Source organism: Bos javanicus, chromosome 18 (genome assembly GCF_032452875.1).
Source record: "Bos javanicus breed banteng chromosome 18, ARS-OSU_banteng_1.0, whole genome shotgun sequence".
In the NCBI taxonomy this organism is placed as follows: Eukaryota; Metazoa; Chordata; class Mammalia; order Artiodactyla; family Bovidae; genus Bos; species Bos javanicus.
This window is the reverse complement of record NC_083885.1, coordinates 60,244,816-60,271,576: the sequence shown is the minus strand read 5'-3', so window position 1 is coordinate 60,271,576 and position 26,761 is coordinate 60,244,816. Positions and strand designations below refer to the sequence as shown.

At 39.5% G+C, this 26,761-nt stretch overlaps 1 protein-coding gene across 8 annotated transcripts in view; it reads right to left on the bottom strand.

Moving 5' to 3' along the window:
• Positions 1 to 374: 374 nt before the first annotated feature.
• Positions 375 to 26,761, bottom strand: part of LOC133229669 (zinc finger protein 83-like) — a 34,924-nt gene continuing 8,537 nt past the window's right edge. Inside the window, exons 1-5 of one of the 8 annotated variants that reach the window (XM_061386323.1) lie at positions 8,902 to 14,788; positions 7,604 to 7,657; positions 5,628 to 5,731; positions 3,191 to 3,317; positions 375 to 2,827 (exon numbers count right to left, since the gene is read on the bottom strand). In XM_061386323.1, the coding sequence (XP_061242307.1) occupies positions 1,713 to 2,827; positions 3,191 to 3,317; positions 5,628 to 5,642 (1,257 nt within the window). In that variant the 5' untranslated portion in view covers positions 5,643 to 5,731; positions 7,604 to 7,657; positions 8,902 to 14,788 and the 3' untranslated portion in view covers positions 375 to 1,712. The other 7 variants (XM_061386328.1, XM_061386327.1, XM_061386326.1 and 4 more) reach the window with 7 other exon arrangements.

Below are 26,761 nucleotides of genomic sequence, written 5' to 3'. Positions count from 1 at the left end.
TGTCTCTGCTTCTTCTACACCCTCTTGCCTACATATTTCCAGGGATGTGACTGAATAACATGCCTGCCTACAAGAACATTTTCCTATTGAGTTGAATTGGACACAGAAAAACAATGACTGTCACATGGCTGGCCTGGGGCACCTCCACAGGGGGATGAAAGGAAGGTCTGACCAAACGGGGAGGCCTGAGAGGAAGGACTGCTCTGAGGAGACGCAAGAAGAGGGGCTGGGAAAGAGGGGGGCCTCAGGGGCAGGCTCTCCAGGATCAGGGAGAGAACGTGGCATGTCCTGCCACCCTCCAAGGGTGGATAGGGCGAGGCTGGGGGATTGTTCCCAAAAGTTCTCCAATGCTGAATAGAAATACGGTGACAGAGTTTTGGAGTAGAAAAAAGTAGCTTTATTACTTTGCCAGGTAAAGGGGGAACACAGTAGGCCAATGTGTCAAAAACTGTGCCCCTGCTTCCTGGGAAGTTGGAAGAGGTCTTAAGGTTTTCAGGTTTTTTTTTTTTCCCCCCCCAGGTGGAAAATGGGGCTGAAAAAAAGAATGAGGGCTGGTGTGGTCTTGCATTCTTCTCCCCTTCCTGGGTGAATTGAGATCATCACAGCTGGCATGAGGCGATTCAAGAACAGGTTCTGGTGGTCTCTGAGGTCATCGTCCCCTGACATTCTTTTTGGAATGAAGAATGCTCCGAGAGGAAAGTAATGTTTTCTTGGAAGGATAAATGCCAAGTGTAGCTAGAGGGCATCATTTTCAGATTGCAAATAAGCAAGAAAGAGAGGGAGAACAAACATCTCCCTCTCTTATGGGATGAAGAGAAAAAGGACTGTATATGGGCTAACATAATGGGGTGCCTCATTTAGTTTCTGCTACAGCAGGAGCAGAGGTAGTACACAGTTTGAAGAAGCAAAATGTTTGACCTATGTGGAAGAAAAGCCAAGGGCAGGGACCAGCCCCAGAATGAATTTAAATCCAAAGGAAAACAAGTCTTCTTTTCTCTGTAACATGCCCTGCCTCTGTATGTCAGTACATCACTGGGAAATGGCAGGATGACTCCCAGGCATTTGTCAATGGAGACTGTCTCCTTCTTACAAATTCACCATTACGAATTATCCAAAGACTTAAAAGAGTGGAACTTTGACTAAAGATGGTGCCACACTCACTTATCAGGTTTCTCTCTAGTATGAATTCAGTTGATGCTTTGCAAGGGCTGGCAACTCATAAAAGATTTTGCATAACTCAATACATTTGTAAAGTTTTTCTCCAGTATGAATTCTCTGGTAAACTGTAAGGTTTCCCTTGTGATTAAAGACCTTGCCACACTCACTGCATTTGGAAGGCTTTTCTGCCAAATGAATTTGTGGATAGTAAAACTAGTAAAAAAGGGTTGTCTTCTCAAGAAAGACCCTGTCACACCCATATTACGTTTGTAAGGTTTCTATTATGAATTCTTGGGTGACTCACAAGGTTTGTTTTGACAAAAGATACTTATTACATTTGTAAGGTTTCTCTCTAGTATGAATTTCCTGGTGAAGTCCAAGGGCTTCAGTGAAAGACTCTGCCACATACATGATATTTATATGGCTCTGCCTCCTGCATGGATTATCTCATGTCTGCTGATACCTGAGGAAGAATGAAAGGCTTTCCCACAGACACTACATTTTTAAGGGTTCTCTCCAGTATGAATGCTCCCATGAATTACAAGGTCTGGATTTCAGCTAAACATCTTAGCATACATACCACATTTCTGTAATTTCTCTCCTGTATGGATTATTTGATGTCGACTGAGGGTTGAGCTCTGACTAAATGTTTTACCACAGTCATTACATCTGTAAGGTTTCTCTCCAGTATGAATTCTATGATGAATTGAAAGCTTTCTTTTTTGACTAAAGACCTTGTCACACTCATTGCATTTGTAAGGTTTCTCTCCAGTATGAATTCTTTGATGAATTACCAGGTCAGAATTTTGGCTAAAGACCTTGCCACATACATCACATTGATGTAATTTCTTTCCTGTATGGATTATCCTATGTCGACTGAGGATTGAGCTCTGATTAAAGGTTTTACCACACTCATTACATTTGTAAGGTTTCTCTCCAGTGTGAATTCTTTGATGAACTGAAAGCTTTCCTTTTGTACTAAAGAACTTGCCACACTCATTACATTTGTAAGGTTTCTCTCCAGTATGAATTCTTTGATGAATGACAAGATCTGAATTTCGGCTAAAGACCTTGCCACATACATCACATATGTGTAATTTCTCTCCTATATGGATTCTCGGATGACTCCTGAAATTTGAGCCCTGATGAAGCTTTTTGCCACACTCATAAAATTTGTAAGGTCTTACCCTGTGTGGGATCTGGTTTTGCATCAGTATGGAAGGATCCATAAAGTCACTCCCATATATATTATAAATATTGGTTTGGAGAGTAGGAGAAACTATTTGAAGAGGTGAAAATGAGGAGCTACTGTTGACATACTTATCAGCTTGATCAAATGCAATTTTCTGTTGATGTTTAAACATACGTAGTTCATCCTGAAGGCTTAACACAAGTCTATTTCCAGTACGGTTGTTTACTGCATCCCTTCTACCATGCTGACTTCTACTATCAGTGACATCTTGGTTAAGGGATGTATGGATATTTTTGTAATTTCTTTCATCATCTCTCCACTGAAACCTGAAGTCATTCATGTTCTCCTGAATTTCTGGGACGTTAAAATGTTTGGTTTCCGGGATTTCATTTCTTCCCCAAATCACTGTTCGGCATACTCCTCCTCTATCAGTGTGTGATTTTAGTTGTAATTTCCAGATGTGTAGATGAGAAATATCTGTAAGATATAAAGAACCATAGATATCCTATTCATTACACTGCATGAATATAAGTTTCAGGTTGAATATAAGATATTAAATAAAAGTAATACTTCAAACAGTTATGAAACTTCTCAACCATGTTAAATTTTTGAGGAACAATAAATAGGATTCTCCACTACACTTCTGGTGTATTATGAAGTGGCCAAGCCAAATCATCTGAAGAAAGGGCATGTTTAAATTCCTGAGGCTACATTATGAAGCTTTTCATGCCTGAGTCAACATGACTTTGAGCTCAGTTAAGCAAGGTAGGGGATTTCAAAAGGCAAACAAGGGTAAATCCAAAGATACCTTCCCAACTTTTAGAGGCAAGTTATCCTTACCCACAGAGAGTAGGTTCCTGAAGGTGTCTAACATCACATCCACATATAAGGCCCTCTGAGCAGGGTCTAGGCATTCCCACTCTTCTGGAGAGAAGTGGATGGCCACATCATTCAATGTCAACTGTGACTTAAAGTTAAAAAAAAAAAAAAAATTTCACCAAGGCCATGAGGAGAGTTCCTATTTCCATACAAAATGAATAGAGGTAAAAGATCAATTAAGTTGAAGAATGTATTCTGACAGAGCCATGGAAAGGCATTTAGAGCTACTTGTATGTCTAATTTTAATTTCCTGTGCTTTGTCATTGAGATTATGATAGCTTCCAAATAGAAGTAGATTTCTCATTTTTGTGGGCAATACATGAAATATATACAAATAATAATTCAACACCAGGTTGTCTATGTGGAAGGGCTAGATATGTTGGACACACTGAGAATTATCAAACTTGGATATAAAGGAATATGAGTGGTGTTTTCAGAGATGACAAAGTCCACAGTAGTTTTAAAGAAAGCTCAAAACCTCCAAAGATGATGCTGATGACAGCAGCAAAGACAAACAACATTTGAATACTTCCTATATACTATGCGTTACTCTAAATGTTTAACATTTTTAACTTGTTAGCAACATCACAGCTCATTAAAGAATTTTTTACCATCTTACAGAGGAGAAAACTGTCAGAGACACTGAAAAACTTGACTCAGGTCAAGAACCTAATGAATCATCTAGTAAGCACCTGAACTACCATGTTTGGGTTCTAGAACTGAAGCTGAAAAATCAAAAGTAATGAGCATTAAAAGTTCATTGACAGATGACTCCCTGAGAAAATTTGAAAGAAGTTCAAGCTGAACAACATGGATCAGCCTAAGAGGTCATTATACAAGTGTGCACACACGCACACATACACAAAATGTTAGCAATCTTATTATTATTTAAACTGTGAACATGGTAGTATAGAAAAAAAAATCAAGGCCAGAGAACATGTTAAAAATACACTGTCGACTGCAAAACGATGAACATGTTAAAAATACACTGTCGACTGCAAAACGATGAACATGTTAAAAATACACTGTCGACTGCAAAACGATGAACATACTAAAAATACACTGTCGACTGCAAAACGATGAACATACTAAGAACATACTAAAAATACACTGTCGACTGCAAAACGATGAACATACTAAAAATACACTGTCAACTGCAAAAGGATGAACATACTAAAAATACACTGTTGACTGCAAAACGATGAACATACTAAAAATACACTATTGACTGCAAAACGATGAACATATTAAAAACACACTATCAACCGCAAAACGATATGATAGTTTTAAAACCATGATCTCTTTTTTTTTTAATCATGAAAAGTGAAAGTCACTCAGTCATGTCCTACTCTTTGTGACCCCATGGACTTGTAGCCTGCCAGGCTCCTCTGTCCATGGAATTCTCCAGGTCAGAATACTGGAGTGGGTAGCTGTTCCCTTCTCCAGGGGATCTTCCGAACCTAGGGATCGAGCCCAGGTATCCCACATTGCAGGTGGATTCTTCACCATCTGAGCCACCAGGGAAGCCCCAAATCATGACATCGTTTATCTAAACCATGGACATGCACATCCATACACCTATGCATACAGGTCAACACTAAAATAACTGAGTAGTCTCCTGACAGTTTTTCAGTCTATTTTTTCAGTATTGGTTTTATTTACATGCATTCTAAGATCCTTCAGACAATGAAAATGTACAAATTGTACTCAATTGAGTTTCCCAAAAAGATTCTACACTAGGATACTAAAAAAAACTAGTACAGACATAACACTGATTCAAAAATTTTAAAGTTATTACTGTTATACATTATTTTAAGATAACAGATAAAATCACAATAATAAACTTAAGAGATTCTTGAAGCATTAAAAAAAAGACAGAAATAATATTGAAAAATATATTATTATTAAAAAAGAACATTTTACCAAATGTCATGATTAAAAGGAAACTCCAAATGCATTCCTTTGAAGTTCCAGTGGAGCGAAGTGGGTTGGCCAGAGCTCCTGCCTTTCACCACTGTACAGGGTGCCTGAGCGGAGACCATGAGAGGAAGTGACCAGAAGAAAACAGACAGCTAGAGCGACAGAGTAATCTAAAGACAAGAAAGGCAAAAAGTGAAAAGAAGGAAAAAGATATTCTATCCTATAGAGAGCAGGAGTGACTGCACAGTATCAGAAAAATAAACAAAAACTGACACAAGAGACAAAGGACATCACATAATCATAAAAGGGTCGATTCCACAAGAAGATGCAACAATTAATAAATATGTACTGAGGGAAGGCACTAGGTAAGGATGAACGTACAGGTGTCAAGAAAGAACACCTCAGAATCAGAAAGAAATCCAAAGAGAGGCATTTCAAGAAGGACAGACTGAAGCATCAACTGAGACTATGACTTCACCTGAGAAACAGCCATCCTTTACTGTCCTCTTCCTCCTCTTCTTATGGGCTTCTTACTCAGACAACTTGCATCTTTAGAAGTCAAGCTTCAAAGCTGAAAACAGGCTGTTTAATGGTTAGAATAAACATACTCCCTCTTCCTCTGCTGCAACCACACACACAGGGAAGATCTCACCATGTGGATTAAGAGTCCTGTGCTCCCCACTGTCACAGGAGGGACTCAGGACAGTAAACTCCCCCACAGAGACCAACCAGTCACTTTCCCCACACTTTTCATCAGATCTCCCCACCCTCCTGAGGCTGCTATGCCACACAGTAGCAGTGGGCACCTGAGCTGACCTGACAACCCCCTTCAGGTCACAGACCAGGCCCTGGTCCATCCCCACGCAGAACAGAGCACCTCCTCCTCAGGCTAGATCTCAGTCCTCAGAAACAGGAGGACTCACAGTCCTGATGTTCAGTGACAAGTCCAGACTGGAATCACAGGGGCAATTAAATATTATTGAAATCTCGCCACATACCCACGGTCTTAAGAATTCGTGGTCAAAGTGTATAAAATATGTCTATACAAATGACTCATGATCTACTATGAAGCCTGGATTGAGTACCACTAACAGAAGATTAAGCCCAACACATCTCCCACTTTTTCTTTTTCTTCTCCAGCTTTATTGAGATATAAAAGATGAATGAAAATGGAACAAGTGATTCTCTGACAAACATATACACTGGGAATAATTATCACAATCAAGTAATCCATACTTCCATCAACCCAAAATTACCATTCTGTGAGACTATGTAGTGAGAGCATGTAATTCTTTCTAAGAAAATTTCAAGTATATAGAAACACACTGTTGATGAGAATTCAAGTTGGTGCAGCCACTGTGGAAAGTTCCTCAGAAAACTGAAAACAGAATTACCATACAATTTAGCAATCCCACTCCAAGGCATATAAACCGCACCAAATTATACCTCAAAAAGATTCATGCACCCCTATGTTTATAGCAGCAATATTTATAATACCCAAGACAAGGAAAAACTAAACGTCCACCAACAGATGTGTAAATAAAGAAGATATGGTACATATATACAATGAAATATTACTCAGCCATATCAAGAATGAAAGAATGCCATCTGCCACAATATAGATGGACCTAGAGATTATTATAAAGTGAAAGAAGTCAGAGAGAGGCAAATATATGATTATCATTCATTTCTAAAATCTTAAAAAAATGAAACAAGTGAACTGACTTACAAAACAGAAATAAGACTCACAGACTTAGAAACAAAATTATGGTTACCAAAGGGGAATGCAGGGGGGAATAAAATAGAAGGTTGGGATTAATATATAAACACTACTATATATAACGCAGATAACTAATATAGACATACTGTATAGCACAGGGAACTAATTCAATACTCTGTGATAATCTATGTGGGAAAAGAATCTGAAAAACAATCAACATGTATATGTACAACTAAATCACTTTGCTGTACACCTAAAACTAACAGAACCTTGTAAATCAACTATACTCAAATAGGAAAAGAAAGAAATCAGTTGTGAGCAAATTTCTTCATTATGGATGGGCTCTGTTGCAAAAATTCTCCAAGTTAATCAAGCCCATGTTTCAGAGAACTTGCAGAAAATAGCCAAGAGGGACCTGAGGGAAACACCTTCATATCACCTCAGAGTTCACAATTTTACTAGCTCACAGGAAGAGGAAGAAAACAATACAAGGCTAACCCGTAAAACTAGATTTTGACTGTTAGTACAGAAGATCATTGACATTTCTGCCAACTACTCATCAACATATTCTAAAATTAGGTGCCTGCCTGCATCCTAAATAGCTTTGGTTGTGTCCAACTCTTTGAGACCCTATAGACTGTAGCCTCCCAGGCTCTTTTGTGCATGGGATTTCTCCAGGCAAGAATACTGGAGTGGGTTGCCAGTCCCTCCTCCTAAAATTATGTACTACTTACCAAAGAAACTACATACATAAGAAGAGAAGAAGCCATTCATGCCAGGAAAAAAATCTGAAACAAATTTTAAAAGCCATAACTGGACACATATCAATGTTACAACTCAATGACCATATCAAAACAACATATCACGCATTTGGATCCAGTTTTCCCCTACCTGCACTACTAGGTGTTTCCATTTTACTCTGTTTACCTGCCTCCCTGTTTCATTGGTCGCGTGTATTTTTTGCTCTCCTCTGCTCTCCTGCTGTTTCTGGCCTCCTCTTTGTTTCTTCCCTCACACCTGTCCTGCCCCTCTGTGCAAGCTGTTCTGCCTCTTGAGGCTTTCTCCCACCCTTTCTGTCATAAAATTTCTGTGTGTTTCTGCCTCTTTCTTCCCCCATCTCCGCTCCTTCTCAGCCCTCCGGATACACTGCCTTCCTCCTCAGAGACCCCAGGTGGCGATGCTTCCTTCCAGCTCCTTCTTTCCCTTTGCTCTTCTTGTCACCCTCTGTCCACTTTTTCTCCCAGCACCACATGGCTCTGAAGGCCAAGGTTCCAACTCTTGTAACATTTCCTATTACTCTTTTCATGAAATGACCGTCCTCTGGGATCCCGCCTTCTCACGCTGATCCAGGTTCCCTTCCTTATGCTGCCCTGCAATCCTGCAGATGCGACGTCCCACTTTCAGGTTACTGCTTCTTCGCGTGTCTCTCAGCGACCCTCTACGTTCCCACTCGTTTTCCCTCACTCTTTTCCCTTCAGGTTTTCTACTTCTCCCTCGGTCTCTCCTTTTCCAGACACTCCCTCACCCAAGTACAAAATGCCCGCCTTCCGGAAAGGACCACTTTCTAACGGGGGATGGAGAGATCCTGGGGACCGAAGAGCATGGGTATCACACGACCCGCCCAGCTCACCTTCCCCCAGGCGAAGGCAGAAGACGCGGCCTCTGCGGCAGCAGAGCGGCCGGCGCTGCCTCCAGAGACCGAGAGTTCAAGGTTGGGGGGCGCAAATCCACCCCGCGGACGAGTATTTTACATGGGGTGAGGGTGGGGCGCGGGGGTCAGTAGAGGATTTTATGAAGGAAAGAGTCTTGAAAGGCAGTGTCTACGTGGGACGAAAGCAGAAAAGTCAAGGGCAAGGACCGGCCCAGAGCGACTTCAAACCAAAAAGAAAACATACCGGACCCGAAACGGCGAAGTCCAGATTTTCTGGGGCGGAGGGCCGGGTCCTGGCATGTTAGATCCCTAGCGACTCCCACACCTTGAGGACTAGGGGTACCGCACAGCACAAGCTCACGGTAGAAAGAAGAAACTTACCTCAGGACCAAGACCTTGGCTGCGAGCCCTCCACCTTCCGGGTCATTAGGCTGGGCTCCTCGGGTTAGAGGCCGGGTTTCCGAGGCGGGGCCTACCGCCAAGGGGCGGAGCGAGGAAAAAGCCTAGCCCTGTGCCCTGTAGACTGGAGGGACTGGGAGAACGGAGGAGTTGGCTGCTTCAAGTTGTATACAGAGCTACTGCGAATCTGCATTAAAAATCTTTTTGCCTACTTCCGTGACCCTCCCCGCCCCAGGTTCTTGTTTCTATGGAACATGTGAATAATAAAAATTGTTGACAAAAACAAACATTTTTAAAGCACCCACACACATGCGTGCACACGTACACTCCTTGGTCTCATCATTCAGGTCCGGGTCAGGATTGCCCTGGGGCGCCCCCTCCCTGAACTCCGCAGGTGAGCCTTTACAGCTCGACTTTGCTTCCCATAATAGGCCTGTGGCCGGTGCCTCCCGCAGCAGAGGCTTCCAGGGTCCTATTCCCCATAGGTGCTGAAGAGATGGAGTCTGGTTTCCAAAACCGTAGGCACGAACACCTGTTTATCCTTTGGAGGAGCTCCTTTATGTCCATCTTCTAGTCTTTTTATTCTCTCTTGATTTCTATAACAGAATTTCCATATGACAATACTGGCTCTAATTAACATGTGTGGCCAATTCTCAGTATGAGTCCAGCTGACCCTTGGTACCCTTTATAGGCAGTGGAAAATTTTGCTTCAGTACTTCATTGAAACTAAGCAATAAATAATACTATGATAAAAATAGTTCCTGAGTAGACTGTATATACTTTGTTACATAATCAGCATGGAGCCCTATACCAAGGTCACAGGACAAAAATCTCTGGAACTAAGTCCCATAGCAAGTGTTGTCATGAATCTCCAGGTCTAATCCAGCCAGTTCTGTGACCCCCATATTAAGTAAAACACCTACCATATTACTCATCCTATAGAATCCTAATCAATCACCTAATGCCACCCCTTCCAGTAAGAATTTTCTGTCTGGAGGCTATAAAAATTGGCCACTAGCCCAACAAAGAGGTCAGCTCTCCCTTGAGCCATCCTGCTATTCTAACAGTCTCCCACTCTATTCTCCTTTCATTCCACCTCATGTCTGGAAATGCTTTTCCAACCTGCTCACATACCAGGACAATCTGGAAGTTCACAAAAGATTAAATTAACTGTGAACCCAAATGTAAAGATAAGCCGATTCTGTCTACCTATGTATCGTCTGCATAATAATGCAACAAGATCTGAACACATCTCTTGCTAGCTTCTTCATATGTCATCTAGTAAGTAAAAGTTACATTTGCTACCTAATCTAAAATGGCTGTATGGTGAAAATCTAAAAAATATATAAGGTCCATTCATTAAACATGTTTGCAAGCAAATGTAAAATGAGGAAGAGGAAAAAGGAGGTATTTATTAGAGTTGCACATTATTGTCAGGACTTCCTGTCTTCATCTTCCACATGTGTGAGTGTCTCTGCAGGGGGTGCCATGCTCAGTGATTGTTCCTATATGAGTTGGTGCCCTTGACCTTGCTTCAGGAAGAGGATGGGAAAGATGGGGGCGAGGCGGGCTGTGGGTGCAGAGGTCCCATCCAACTGAGTTTCTCTTCCCCAGCTCCTGGCTTGTCTCTCACCCAAGAGGTATCTGGGTCCACAGAGACTAGGCTATGCAAGAGTTGACCAGGTCCAAGAGATTTTCATAGACTTTTAATCATTCTTTCAGTCCAAATTTGATTAGAAGCTGATATTTAACACTTGGTATTTCTAATCTCTTCATGCTGCAGAGTAAAGCATTTCTTGCTAGTAAAAGTATAGTTAAGGTCAGTCATTAAAATACAACAACTGCTTGAACTTAGGTATCCTTCTTTCAAAATGGTATCTGGAGAGCTAGGTTGCAATCTGTAATGCGTCCTGTCATGATGACTTTAGACACACAGTAAAATCCTTTTCTCTGTTGTGGTTCATCATTAAAATATTACACAAGGATAATTACAATAAAGGTATGAAAGGCCCAGGCTCCACTCCACTCTCTCCCTCTCTGTCTCAGAGGGAGTTCTGAGGAAAGCGAACCCATGAAGAGGGCCAGAGGGCAAGGACCTAGGCCCTCGCCACCAGCTAGGAGAGGGAGTTTGAAAGCCTGCTAATGCAGCCCTGAAGGAGCCTTCCTGTGGCTTCAACCTCAAGAGGCCCTGAGCCACACCCACGCCACTAAGATGCTCCCACATGCACAGAAACTGTGGACTATCATCAAATGCTCACTGTGAAGCCTCTAAGCTTTGTACTGATTGGCTACATAGCAGTAGATAACGAATGTGCTCCTGCATGCTCAGTCACTCAATCCTGACTGACTCTTTGCAACCCCATAGACTGTAGCCATCCACGTTCCACTGTTCATGGGATTTTCCAGGCAACAATGTTGGAGTGGGTTACCATTTCCTTCTCCAGGGGGTCTTCCTGAATCAACCTGCATTGGAAGACTTTTTTTTTTTTTTAACCACTTAACTACCTGGGAAGCCTGATTCAAGCCTGATTCTGGCCGGCTACAGAAATGGATATAAAATATATATGCCATGAAAAAGATGAAAATATGAAGGCACTTAAAATTCAAAATGAAATTCTCACAGTAAGATGAATATGCACATTCACCTAATCTTAATGACTTCAAAACTGTGCTACTTAGGGAATTTTCCCGTGGTCCAGTGGTTAGGACTCCATAGTTCCACTCTAGGGGACCAAGTTCGATTCCTGGTTGGGGAATTAAGATCCATAAGCCCTGTGGCAGTGAAAAGAAGGAAAAACTTATTCCCTACAATGACATGATAAATTAAGTAAGACACCTGGGCATGAGTGGGTGGAGACAGGTACACTGGCAGTGAAAGATGGGCAACTTAGCCATTGGATGGAGTCCAGGGTGCTCTGTGAAGGGTCAATGGAGGTGTTGACTACCCCCAGAACTGGTCATTTAGTTAAGCAAAGACAGGACTGTCTTTGTAGGCAATGGAAATTAACAAGTAAAATGCAAAATTCTGTTCATGCTGATTGTGCATTTTCATTCCAATGGTATCAAGAACACCATTTCCATTTAGAGTACACTAAAATCTGGGAGACAGAGATCAACTGTAGTCCAGGGAGTGTAGGTCAAAAGCAATCTGAGGAATCTCATATGAATTACAAAGCTCCAAAGTGGTTTGAGAATTAACATACTTGGGAGAGGAGAAAATCTTTTTTTTAATTGGAGGCTAATTACAATACTGTAGTGGTTTTTGTCATACATTGACATGAATCAGCCATCGGTGTACATGTGTTCCCCATCCTGAACCTCCTCCTACATCCCTCCCCATCCCATCCCTCAGGGTCATCCCAGTGCACCAGCCCTGAGCACCCTGTTTAATGCATCGAACCTGGACTGGTGATCTATTTCACATATGATAATATATATGCTTCAATGCTATTCTCTCAAATCATCCCACCCTCACCTTAAATCATGTCAACAAGCAGGGTCCCCCGCAGGGTCCTTTAATACCATTAAACAGCTTAAATGCTGAGGTTCTTGGGCATATTTGTTATCATTATTATGTTTTTTTATGACTCCATTATTCATATATATGTGTACATTTTAGTCTTTGAATTTCACTTGATGTCACATGACATCCTGACAATGTGAGACTTTACTCCAACCCCGTAACTCTGGAAAACAGCCAACATAAAAGAACTCCTTTTCTTTTCTCTGGAAGGAGACCCCTTACTTGCTAAGAACTATGCTTCCTCTTTAATTTCAGTAAGACTCAGGATAGCCCATTTGTTTACTTCAGAAACAGCAAGAAAGAAATCTTCCAACTCCCCCTCCATTACCTTATGAATAATTACTGTTTCTCTTTTAGGTCTGTGGATGAAAAGCTTGTTAACATGATTTCATCAAAATTTACTTAAGCTTTTCTCCTCTCCCAAGTATGCTAATTCTTGGACCACTTTGGAGCTTTGTAATTCATATGGGACTTTGCCTAACTTGTTATACCTAACTAATTTATATCCCTGGGTACAAAAGCTAAGTTTTCAATTTGACTTTTGAGGTTTTACAACTTTGGTTGCCACCATTCTATCTGAAGAATATTTTTTTTTGACTACCCAGCAGGCAGCATGGCTCGTGGGATCTTAGTTCCCCTTCCCAGACCAGGGACTGAACCTGCACTGCCTGCACTGGACATGCGGAGTCTTAACCACTAGATGGTCAGGGAAGTCCTGCTAGTCACAGTACTGAGCAATAATTTCAGAAACTGGTATTGCTCTACATTTCTTCCTGCCTAAAGGGAAATGTTTTTTATCTATCGTAATCGTGACCTATTTTTTTCAGTAAACACAACTTCATCTTGAATAATCTTTCTTGCAGAATTATGTGGTAATCAGTGAACCTGCATCTAATGAATTTAAATATTCATTCTTTGGTAATATTGACCTATGAGATAAAGGTACAAGCATACTTTGGAAATACTGCAAATGCAGTTCCAGAGAATGACAATAAAGTGAATCACACAATAAAGTAGGTCACTCAAATTTTTTATATTCACACTACATATAAAAGTTCTTCTTTGGACTATAAAGTATGCAATAGAAATGTCTAAAACAATTTTTCAAATTTATCAACCAATTCATTTCCTGCACTGGGTCCAAATCACTGATGGTGTAGCAAGAAATAAAATACCCTGCCTTCAAAAGGTTATATTCTATTAGGGAATGTCAGCAATCATTAAGTAAGATATGACCCTAGTAATGAATTAATACAATGACAGAAAGAGAGGCTGACCTAATTTAAACAATGTGTCGAGGAAGTGCTCATATGATAAGAGGATGTCTGAACAAAATCATTGTAAAGAGCATGTGATGCAAAACCACATGGAGACCATGAGAAAAAGGATGAAAATGATGTTGGAAATTCATAAAAGCAAGAAAACAAACTACGACCTGGAGTACCCAAAAGAGCACAGAACTTTGGATCCATTTACAATTCTTGAACGGAAACAGAAGAGAATAAATCTATTTATTTAAGGCACTCAGTTTGTAGTAATTGGTACAGCAGAAATGAAAAATTTAGCATGGGGTACGTAGAAAAGCGAAACAGTTTTCCAGAAACATTCTCATCTCATCAAGTGTCTATGGTCCTTGCACTACAGTTGATGTGATGTTGCAGTTCTACAAAGTACGGTAATAAAGCTGAAGATGTGGACACCTGTAAAAGCCTTGACACTTCACCACACTGTTCAATGTTCAAGATCATGGAACACCTGTAGGGACGTTTTAGGCTTAAAGGCACACTGAAGAAATTGCCACTCATTACGTTTGAGAGGTTTCTCTACGGTATGAATTATCTGGCATACTATATATAAGGTACGAATTTTGACTAAACATAGAGACGGTCATTAAACTTGTAAGGTTTCTTCCCATTACAGATTATCTGGTGGTGAGTGCAAAAAAACTTTACAACACTCATATTTGTACAGTTTCTTCCCGCTATGAATTCTCCAACAAATTGTAAGCTGTGAATTTTCAGATTTGAATTTTTTTTGAAGTTTGAATTTTGAAGACCTTCCCACATATAACACAATTATATGGTGTTTCTTTTTTCCTTTTTTTTTTTTTTACATGGTGTTTCTCAAGCTGGATTTTCTAATGTGTGGTAGGGTTGAGATCTGAGTAAAGGCTTTTCCACACAACAAATCTGCAATGTTTCTATTCATTATGTGGACTTCCCTGGTGGCTCATTAGGTAAAGTAAGATCCCCTGGAGACGGAAATGTCTACCCATTCCAGTATTCTTGCCTGGAGATCCCATGGACAAAGAAGCCTGACAGGCTACATGACTGTAGCGACTATCACTTTCACTTCCACTTATTCATTGTGCAATCTGTGATGAATTCGAAGACATTGTTTGTAACCAAAGCCTTTGCCACACTGATTACATTTGTAAGGTTTCTCTCCAGTATGAATGAACTGATGACTGATGAGGGTTGGTCTACTGCTGAACATCTTACCACACTCATTACATTTGTAAGGTTTCTCTCCAGTATGAATTCTCTGATGAACTACGAGGTTTGAATTTCTATTAAAGACTTTGCCACACTCACTACATTTGTAAGGTTTCTCTCCAGTATGAATCCTCTGATGAGCTGCAAGGCTTCCTTTCAGACTAAACAGCTGGCCACAATGATGACATTTGTAAGGTCTGTCACCATTATGAATCGTTTGATGACGCACCAGATTGGATTTCTGATTAAAGAACTTGCCACACTCATTACATTTGTATGGTTTGTTTCCAGTATGGACATGTTGATGCCGTATAAGGGTTACCTTCTGACGAAAGAATTTGCCACACTCATTACACTTGTAAGGTTTCTGTCCAGTATGGACATGTTGATGCCGTATAAGGGTAGTCCGATGATGAAAGTACTTGCCACATGCATTACATCTGTACGCTGTTACTGCAGTTTGAATTTGTTGATGCCTTGTAACAGTTTCCTTATCACAAAAGACCTTGACACATTCATTAAATTTGTGAGGTTTCACTCCAGTATGAGTACTCAGATGAGTTTTAAGATGTGCTTTTTGACCAAAGACTTTGCCACATTCATTACATTTGTAAGGTTTCTCTCCAGTATGAATTCTGTGATGAACTGCAAGGTCTTTATTTTGATTAAAGACTCTGCCACACACATCACATTTAAATGGTTTTCTTCCAGTATGTTTTATCATATGTCTCCAGAGGCCTGAGGGATACCGAAAAGTTTTCCCACAGACATTGCATTTGTAAGGTGTCTCTCCAGTATGAATTCTCTTATGACATGTGAGATATGAATTATGATTAAAACTTTTGCCACACACATTACATTTATAAGGTTTCTCTCCAGTATGAGTTCTCTGATGAACTTCAAGGTGTGAATTTCGACTAAAGATCTTTCCACAAAAGTCACATTTATGCAATTCTTTTCCTGTATGGATTATCTGATGTCTACTGAAGTCTGAGCACTTAAGAAAGATTTTGCCACCCTCACTACATTTGTAAGGTCTTTCCCTGTGTGCTTTCTGGTCTTGTGTCAATATTGAAGGATGCATAAAATCACTCCCATATATACTAGAAATTTTGGATTGGCCAGAAGGAGAAACTTCCTGAGATGGTGAAAATGACATACTACTGTTCATGTTGCCATCAGCTTGATGAAATTCATCAATTGTTTGTCTACTCTGAAACATGCACAGTGCATGCCAAGAGCTTAATGCAAGTATATTTGCAATCAGCTTCTTTTCTGTATCCTTTCTACTGGGTTGAACTCTTCCATAAGTGACACCTTCCTTATGGGATGTAGGGATATTTTTATAATTTCTTTCATCATCTCTCCACTGACACCTGAGGTCACACATATTTTCCTGTAATTCTTGATGGTAAAAATGCTTGACTTCATGGCTTTCATGGTTTCCCAACATCACTGTTTGGAATCTTTCTCCTATATCAATGTTTGATTTTAGTTGTGATTTCTTGATCATGTGTATATGAGAGATAGCTACAAAATATAAAGAATCACAGATATATTACTACAGTGTATGAATAAATATTTTTTCAACCACAATGTTAAAAATTTTTAGGAAAACTATAGAATAAGATTCTTCACTATAGAAACAGTGGTTACCCATAATTCAAATCAAGCTTAGGGTAGTCTATTTTCAAACACACAATGACACAACATTCAAATTGGAAAAACTTATATTAGCCCTCAAAAATAAAGGTACTTTTCCAACATAACCACAAAACCCAAAGAAATTAAAGACTAAACATACAAACACTAGGGAGTTTAGAAAGGAAATCATAGGTGATGCAAGAAGAAATGAGTTGGGTAACTAACATTGTTATTCAGGGATCCCTCTTCAAAATGGTTTCTGAGTCATCACAGCTGCACACAGTAAGTTGTATCCTGAGAAAGCTGTCCAAGGGATGAAACGAAATCATTTTTACAGTGCTAGTAATAAGAAAGGTGGAGTGATGGGTGAAGGAATACTTGGAAACTGGGGAGATCAGGAGAACTATTAAAATATGTGAGTAAAGGTTAGTGTTTCTATCTGCATCAAGGGAACATGAAAAAAAGAGTAAGACAGATAAAGGGTCTGAGTAGATTTCAGGGAATAATAAACAGAGGATATCATGGCTTATGATTGTACATATGTGTGAATAAAACTACGTACAGGCAACTAAAAATACTGATGTTAAAAGGAAAAAAGAATTGGTTTAGCTATTCCATTTTTAACTATGGAAATTATACTATGGGTATGTAGCCAAAATGAAAGAGATTTAAAAAGAGAAGAGAATGGGATATTTCAGATATAAAGCAGGTGTACATCTGTTACATTATTTGCTAGGTAGGTTATCAAATTCAGTATTTCACAAGCCCCATTTCCATGCATATTTTCACTAAGAACAGATATTATGTTGTGAGATGTGTAAGAATGATCTTTGTTGAAACCTGAAGGAAACACTAGAAAAAGACCATCAAAAGGAAATGGACGTGTTTTTTTCTGTACACAAACATACAGATAGAAAGAAGTCAGAAAGTATAAAAGTTCCCCAAAATCTTGCAAAAAGAACAAAACTATCACATAATGGAGCATGTTAAGATTTTGGGACTATATCAAACAAAATTAAATCACTGTGTTAAAAGACATCTGCACTGCCATGCTCATTAAAGCAATAACCACAAATTCCACAACATCAGAACAACTGTATAATCCAACAAATGAATGGGGAAAAAATCTGGAAGAGATACACAGTATGTACCCATAAAGAATAAAAATATCCTGGGTGTTTTCAACAACACAGATGGACCATGAAGGTGTATGCTCAGTAAAAATAATTCAGAGGGAAAACCGTACAGAATTACTCCACGTATGTATAAAATAAAGTTAATTTAGGAAAAACACACAAAAAAACAGGAGGCAAACTAAGAGCGACATAGAATAGTTGTTAACAAACTCAGGGGGTTAGTAGAACGGGGGATATTATTAAAAGGAATAAATTTACAGTTCTTAGTTAAAGACTTCTACAAATCTAATGTACAGCATGATAACGATAGCTATCACTACTACATTACATGCTTAAAAGTTAATAAGACACTAGACCTTAAACAGCTCACCACTACTCAGAAAAAAGTGGAATTATGTCACAGATGAATACATTAAGTAACCTACTAAGGTAATTACAATAGAACTATCAAATCATTACACTATAGATCTTTTTTTTTTTTATTTTTAAACTTTACAAATTGTATTAGTTTTGCCAAATATCAAAATGAATCTGCCACAGTACACTATAGATCTTAAACTAACACAATGATAAACATTAATTAAATTTCAATAAACCAGAGAAAGAGAAAAAATGAGCACATAGACAAAAGAGTCCTGGTTTATCAACTGAACAGAAATAAATTTAAGGAAAAAAATGATAATAAAAATTCAACCCAAATAAAAACTGTTAGGCATACACAATACACCTAAGCTAGCAGAAGGTAGAAGAAAAAACTGGATTAGAGATCAATGAAATAGCGAATAGTAACTACATAAAATTGTAACACCACAAGTTGGTTCTTTGAAAACAATAAAACTGACAAACCCTTATGTAGAATACCTTACAAAAGGAATGAAGACTCAAATTACTGAAATTAGAAATGAGAAAGACATTACAAATGATTCAACTAAAATCAAGAAAATTAGAAGGAAACAAGAAAATTCTATGTGTAGGTAATGGATAAAGTAGAACAAACAAATGAATAAATTTCTAGAGAATAACAACCTACCAATATATTTTATTAGAACCAGGAAGAAATTAATATCTGTGCAAACTAGTCATGGAAAGGAGATGGAACTGTTAATCAAAAACCATTGTGAGGCAAGTCACATACATTCACTGCACAATTGCAGACAACACTTCAAAACAGTTAAGGTCAATCTTCCTTAAACTTTTTTGGAAAACACAGAAGAAAAAGGAAAAGTTCCAAACTCTATGAAGCAGGAATTCCTCTAATACCGATGCCAGTCAAAGACACAAGAAAACCACAGATCAAAATTTCTAAAATGAAGCAAAATCACAATAAATGTAAACTAAAATTAACACCACGCTAAAAGGATTATATGCAACCATAAGGTGATATATTCTTGAAATCTAAGAATGGTTCAAAATATGCAAAGTAAAGTATATTAATGGAATGAAACAAAAAATAAAATAATTATCTGAACTAATGCAGTAAAAAGCATTTGACACAAGTCAACAGCTTTTCATAATAAAACACTTGATAAACAAGGAATTTAAAAAGCTATGGCAACACGTTAAAGGACAAATCTTATACAAGGACAGAAAGATGTGTACACTGCAAACTAAAAACATGGCTAAAAAACATTACAAAAGACACAACTGACACAAAGACATTCTAAACTCAAGGATTTGAAGTCAATATTGTCAAGATGTCAGTATTAACCAAAGCAATCAACAGATTCAACCCACTGCTTAGTAAAATCAATAGTACTTCTTGAAGAAATGATAAACACATCCTACAAATTCATTTGGAATCTCAAAAGATGCTGAAGAGCAAAGTATGCTTAAAAAGAACAAAGCCAGAGGTTTCACAGGTCTTTATTTCAAAACTTACTCCAAACCTGTACTAATAAAATGATGTGATACAAAGATAAAGATGGACCAACTGGTGGAACAGTACAGGGACATTAAAAAAAAAAAATGTCTCATATATGGTCAAATGTTCTAGAAGGGGGTCAAGACAACTCAATGGAGGAAGGGCAGTCTATTAAAAAAAAGAAAATGTGGAGAAAACCAGTTGTCCAAATACACAACAATTAACTGGACCATTAACTGACATAATATACAAAACCAATAAAAGACCTAACCAAGCCCCAAATGCATAAAACTGCTAGAAATAAACATGCAGGAAAAGCTTTATGACACAGTAGTCACCAATGATTTATTATGCATAACATGAAAAGCACCAGTGACAAACGTAAAACAGAAATACGAACTACCTGGAAATTATAAACTACTGTGCATTAGAGCACACCTAGTAGAGTGAAAAATAATCTATGCTATGGCAGAAAATATTTACAAATGATTTATGTCATAATAAAATATCAAGAATATGTAAACAACTCTAAAAACAACTAATCACTGGAATTTCCTGGTGATCCAATGGTTAAGATTCCACACTTCCAGTATGGTGGGCATGGGTTCAGTCCCTGGTCAGGGAACTACCATCCCGCATGCCACATGGTAGGCCAAAAAATAAACCAATAAGATAAAAATGTTAAAAATAAATAAAAATTAAAAAAGAACTAATTACCAATTCTACCTGGACGGGGCTGGCTCACCTCCCATCAACCAACCCACACACTGAAAACAGAAAACAAGCACTATAAGTAACATGAAATACATAAACCTGATGGTTAAAGAAATAAAATCGAGACCATTTATTATGCATAGAAAAGTACAAAATGAAAGCAGCAGTGCCAAAAACAAATGGTGGTCATCACTGAAGGTATCGCTCCACCTCATTAGCTGTCTCAGTGTTTGGAGAAGAGGAGGGTTCCACACCATGGTTTGTGGGATCTTAGTTCGCTGACCAGGGATGGAACCTGCACCTAACCACTGGACCGAGAGGGAATTCTCAAGCTCTCTCATTAAGATGCTTCAAGCTTAAGTGTGGACGTAGAATGGTGCATCTAGGCATCAAAACTATGGCATCAACAGTTTAGTCAATACCCTTGCATGAGGATGTGGACTTGGACGATGCTATCTCTAGAAAAAATTCTCAAACCATTTCTTGAGGATCAAAGCAGGTGGTCACTAGGGGCTTCCCTGGTGGCTCAGTGGCAAAGAATCCACCTGCCAAAGCAGGAGATACAGGTTCAAACTCTGATCCAAGAAGATCTCACATGACAGGGAGAAAATAAGGCCCTGAGCCACAACTATGGAGCCTGTGCTCTCAAGTCCAGGAGCCAAAACCATGAAGCCCTGACAGTTTAAAGCCCGTGCTCGGTAACAAGAGAAGATTGCACATCACAACTAGAGTAGCCCCCACTTGATGCATCCAGAGAAAAGCCCACACAGCAATGAAGATCCAACAAAATAAAAAATTAATTAATTAATTAATTTTTAAAAGAAAAAATGAGGCACAGAAAGTCAACTGCTGTGGTTTTTCCAGAATTTCAACTCTGTGTTCACATGAGAGTGAGGACATTACAGGTGGCTCTGGAAAAATGTTTCACAAAATCAACTGCCTGCCGTGTTTTTGATTCAGAGGGGAACTACGTAATATGCAGGTATCATCCAACACTCTTCAAATAAGTACTGAGTCAAAATCACAGTAGAATACAGAGAATTAAAATATTTTAAAAGTTTCCAGATAGGGGTTAGACATTGAGTGCAGGAAAACCTCCTAACATGAAGTGGCCAGATCATGTGAAGGAAGGACATGTTGAAACCCCTGAACCTACATCATGAAGGTTTTCATGCCTGAGTCAACATGGCTTTGAGCTCCATTAAGCAAGATAGGGAGTTCCAGAGGGCCAAGATCAGTAAATGCAAAAATACCCTCCCAACTTTTGGAAGGAAATTATCCTCACCCACAGAGAGCAGATTCCTGAGGGTCTCCACCATCACGTCCCTGTACAAGGTCCTCTGAGCAGGGTCCAGACATTCCCACTCTTCTGGAGAGAATTCAATGGCCACATCCTTGAAGGTCAATTGTGCCTTAAGTTTGAAACAAAAAACACTTAACCAGGGGAACATGAGTAGAGTTCTTACTTGCATATAAAATGAGTAGAGGTGGAAAGATCAAGTTGAAGTAGGTATTATGACAGAGACGCTGCTTCTGTCTAATTTAATTTCTTATGCTTTATCATAAAGATTATAATATCCTCCAAAGAGATACAGGTTTTTCATTTTCTTATGAAATACATGAAATAGATACAAATAAAAATTCAAAGCTGGGCTGTCTATATGAAAGTCTTAGTATGTTTCATCACTGAGGGATGATCAAAGCTGGATGTGGAGGAGCTGAGTGATCTTCAGTGATGACAGTCTATAGTGTGTTTAAGGAAAACTCAGAATTTTTAATCGCGATGATGACAGGAGCAGCAAAGATGAACACTGTTTGAACTTCCTGTCTGAAATGCATTACTCTAACTGTTTTACATGTATTAACTTGTTGTCAGCATCACAGCTCATTAGAGAAAGACCTATTCTGATCTTGCAGATGAGACCTGTGTCAAAGACACAAGGAGAAACTCCAATCAGGTCTAGAAGTTAAGGAATCACAGAGCAAGCAACTGAACTCCTAAGGCTGGACTTTAGAACTGAAGTTTAAAATGAAAGAGTTAAGTAACACAGAGAACATTAAAAGTACACTGCCAGAATGTTTCATGGAGAACACATGAAAGAAGTTCAAGGTGCACAACACAGATTGGCCTAAAAGGTCTTTATACATGTGTGTGCATACACATGCACAAGAAATGCTAGTAATTAGAACATGTTAGAAATATAATTGCTATAACAAAAAGGTATATAGTTTTAAAATCATGACTTTTATATAAAGCATGGAACTGCATATCCATGAATTCATGTACTAAAATGAATGTACTTAAAATACTTAAAATTCAACATTCAAAAAACTAGGATCATGGTATCTGGACCCATTCAATTCAGTTTATTTCAGCTGCTCAGTTGTGTCCGACTCTTTGCAACCCCATGAATCGCAGCAGCCAGGCCTCCCTGTCCATCACCAACTCCCGGAGTTCACTCAGACTCACGTCCATCCAGTCAGATGCCATCCAGCCATCTCATCCTCTGTCGTCCCCTTCTCCTCCTGCCCCCAATCCCTTCCAGCATCAGAGTCTTTTCCAATGAGTCAACTCTTTGCATGAGGTGGCCAGAGTACTGGAGTTTCAGCTTTAGCATCATTCCTTCCAAAGAAATCCCAGGGCTGATCTCCTTCAGAATGGACTGGTTGGATCTCCTTGCAGTCCAAGGGACTCTCAAGAGTCTTCTCCAACACCACAGTTCAAAAGCATCGCTCAGCTTTCTTCACAGTCCAACTCTGACATCCATACATGACCACTGGGAAAATCCATAGCCTTGACTATGTTGACCATCTTGGACTTTTGTTGGCAAAGTAATGTCTCTGCTTTTCAATATGCTATCTAGGTTGGTCATAACTTTCCTTACAAAGAGTAAGCCTCTTTTAATTTCATGGCTGCAGTCACCATCTGCAGTGATTTTGGAGCCCAAAGAAATATAGTCTGACATTGTTTCCACTGTTTCCCCATCTCTTTCCCATGAAGTGATGGGACCAGATGCCACGATCTTCGTTTTCCGAATGTTGAGCATTAAGTCAACTTTTTCACTCTCCACTTTCACTTTCATCAAGAGGCTTTTGAGTTCCTCTTCACTTTCTGCCATAAGGGTGGTGTCATCTGCATATCTGAGATTATTGATATTTCTCCCAGCAATCTTGATTCCAGTTTGTGATTCATCTAGCCTGGCATTTCTCATGATGTACACGGCATATAAGTTAAATAAGCAGGGTGACAATATACAGTCTTGACATACTTCTTTCCCAATTTGAACCAGTCCATTGTCCCATGTCTCATTCTAAGTGCTGCTTCTTGTCCTGCATACAGGTTTCTCAGGAGGCAGGTAAGGTGGTCTGGTACTCCTATCTCTTTAGGAGTATTCCAGTTTGTTGTGATCTACACAAAGGCTTTAATATAGTCAGTGAAGCAGAAGTAGATGTTTTCTTGGAATTTCCATGCTTTTCTATGACCCAGCATACATTGGCAATTTGATCTCTGGGTCCACTGCCTTTTCTCAATCCAGCTTATATGAAATGTTCCCTTGGTAACTCCAATTTTCTTAAAAAAATCACTAGTCTTTCCATTCTATTGTTTTCCTTTATTTTTTTGCATTTGTCACTGAAGAAGGCTTTCTTTATTCTCCTTGCTATTCTCTAGAACTCTGCATTCAAGTGAGTATATCTTTCCCTTACTCGCTTCTCTTCTTTTCTCAGCTCTTTGTAAGGCCTCCTTAGGCAACCAATTTGCCTTCTTGCATTTCTTTTTCTTGGGGATGGTTTTGGTCATCACCTCCTGTACAATATTATGTACCTCCAACCACAGTTCTTCAGGCAATCTGTCTACCAAATCTAATCACTTGAATCTATTCATCACCCCCACTGTACAATATGGGACTTGACTTAGGTCATACTTGAATGGCCTACAGGTTTTCCCTACTCTCTTCAATTTAAGTCTGAATTTTGCAATAAGGAGCTCATGATCTGACCACAGTCAGCTTCAGGTCTTTTTACTGCTGACTGTATAGAGCTTCTCCATCTTTGGCTGCAAAGAATATAATCAATATGATTTCAGTATTGGCCATCTGGTGATGTTCATGTGTAGAATCATCTCTTGTGGTGTTGTTCAGCTCAGCCTCTTCTTTCTTTTGCTATTTCTCTACTTTACCCCCAGGAGAATATGGGCACCTACCAACCTGGAGGGTTCATCTTTCAGTGTCATATCTTATTGCCTTTTCATACTATTCACGAAGTTCTCAAGGCAAGAATACTGAAGTGGTTTGCCATTCCTTTCTCCAGTGGATGTTTTGTCAGGCCCTAACTAGCAAGGACATGCCCTTCAGCCGCTCAGTGTAGCTGGATGACATGCCTGGTGCCCTGGCAGTCCCAATGCTGGTCCCCATTGAGCATTTAAACATTCATTGGCTGTGGAATCTCTCAACGTGCGGCCAGGGGTTGAGGCAAAGGCCCTGCTGGAGTGGCGGGGAAGGGGGTCTAGGAAGGGCTGCAGCTGACATTGGATGACGCCCAGAAGTTCAGGGAACCCTGCCCTCACTGCTGCCATTGGCTATCCCGGAGCCATCCACTGCCCAGGAGTGGCTGGCCTCCTTGGGGTCCACCACAGACTGGGAGTCACTGTCCACTGTAGAGACGATCTGCTGCGCTCCACTGTCTGCCAGTGGAGCTGATTAGCTGCACGCGAGTCGACCATACCCAGGCTTTTCTGCTGCCGCTGGTGGACCTAGGGCCAATCTGCTGCCACTGCAGGTTCCATGCTTGGAAATGGGGGCGCTGGTCACTATCCTGCTCCAGCCTCTGTCTCTGGGGTGATCTTTGTGAAGCCCATGGCCGTGGCCATGTTATCCCACAGTCGTCTTAACCAAAAGACATTAATAAAGGCCAACGAGTTTGTTTTTGGCAGTAATTAACTTTGATTCAAATTTGGAAAAGTTATTATTATTACACATTATTTGTAGATTAATAACAAAATTAGCACCATAGTAAAATAAAAAACTTGTTGGACAATTTAAAACCATGACAAAAAGAAAACAAAAACAACATGGAAAAAAATATATTGTTATCAACCAAGAATATTTCACCAAACATCATGATCAGAAGGAAATACTTAATGAATTCTCGCTGAAGTGACAGTGGAGTGAAGGGGGCTGGCCAGAGATCCTGCCTGCCTTTCACCATGGTACAGTGTGCCCGAGCAGGGACCACTGGAGAAAGTGACAGGAGGAAAACAGTGGGAGCAAGACACACAGAGAGCACGTCAGAGCTGGAACGGTGAACATTCACAAGTCTAAGGTGAAAAGTGAAAGGATGGAAAAAGATATTCAGTCCTTAAGAGAGCAGGGGTTACTGCACAACATCAGACAAAAGACAAAACAGTCTAAGGAAAAACCTAACAAAAGACACAAAATATATTATGAAATGGGAAAGGGTATATTTACGAAGAAAATATAACAATTACAAATATGTATATATCTAACATCAGAGTTCCCCAGAAAATGAAGACGATCTTAACAGAAGTAAAAACGGAAATAGATAATAGCACAACATTAGTATCAGACTTCACTACCTGAGTTTTACCAGCACATGGAAACCAAAAGATCAACAAGGAAACTGAGCACTTGTACAACACTGTAGAATTACTGTACCTAACAAACATGTCGGAGAAGCCAATGGCAACCCACTCCAGTACTCTTGCCTGGCAAATCCCACGGACAGAGGAGCCTGGTGGGCTGCCGTCTACGGGGTTGCACAGAGTTGGACACGACTGAAGCGACTTAGCAGCAGCAGCAACAAACGTGTACAGAACATTCCACTCAACAACAGAAAAAATCACCTTTCTCCAGCACATGTCTTAAAACCTTCTCCATTTCACAGACCACATGCTAGACCATAAAACAAAGCTCAATATATGAAGGCTGAGATCATAAAAAGTATCTTCTAAAAAAGAGAAGAGTATCTCCTTTAACCACAGTAAAATGATAGTAGAAATAAACAGCAGAAGAAAAACAGGAAAAGCTTCCAAAAGTGGAAAGTAAGCAGTTTATTGTTTAAGAAGGGATGAGTCAAAGAAGAAATCACAGGAAAAATTGTAAAGCATGTGAATGAAAATAAAAACAGAGCATATCAAATTTATTAACAGGTAGTCAAAGATGCAGTAGTAGGAAGTCCACACTGCTAAATCCTTACAACCACAAAGAGAAAGATGCACACTCTGCATTACTCTTCAAGAAACTACTGAACAACCTAGCCAGAGCAATTGGAAAAGGAAAAAAAAAAAAAAAAATCTAAGTTATCTAAACTGAAAAGAAAGCAAAATTACCTTTTATTTTGTAGGTGACAAGATTTTATATTTAGAACCCAGAAGAGATTGTAGAAGAAAACTGACTACTCTAAAAACACTAAGGACTTTCCCAGTGGTCCAGTGGTAAAGAATCCGCTTGCT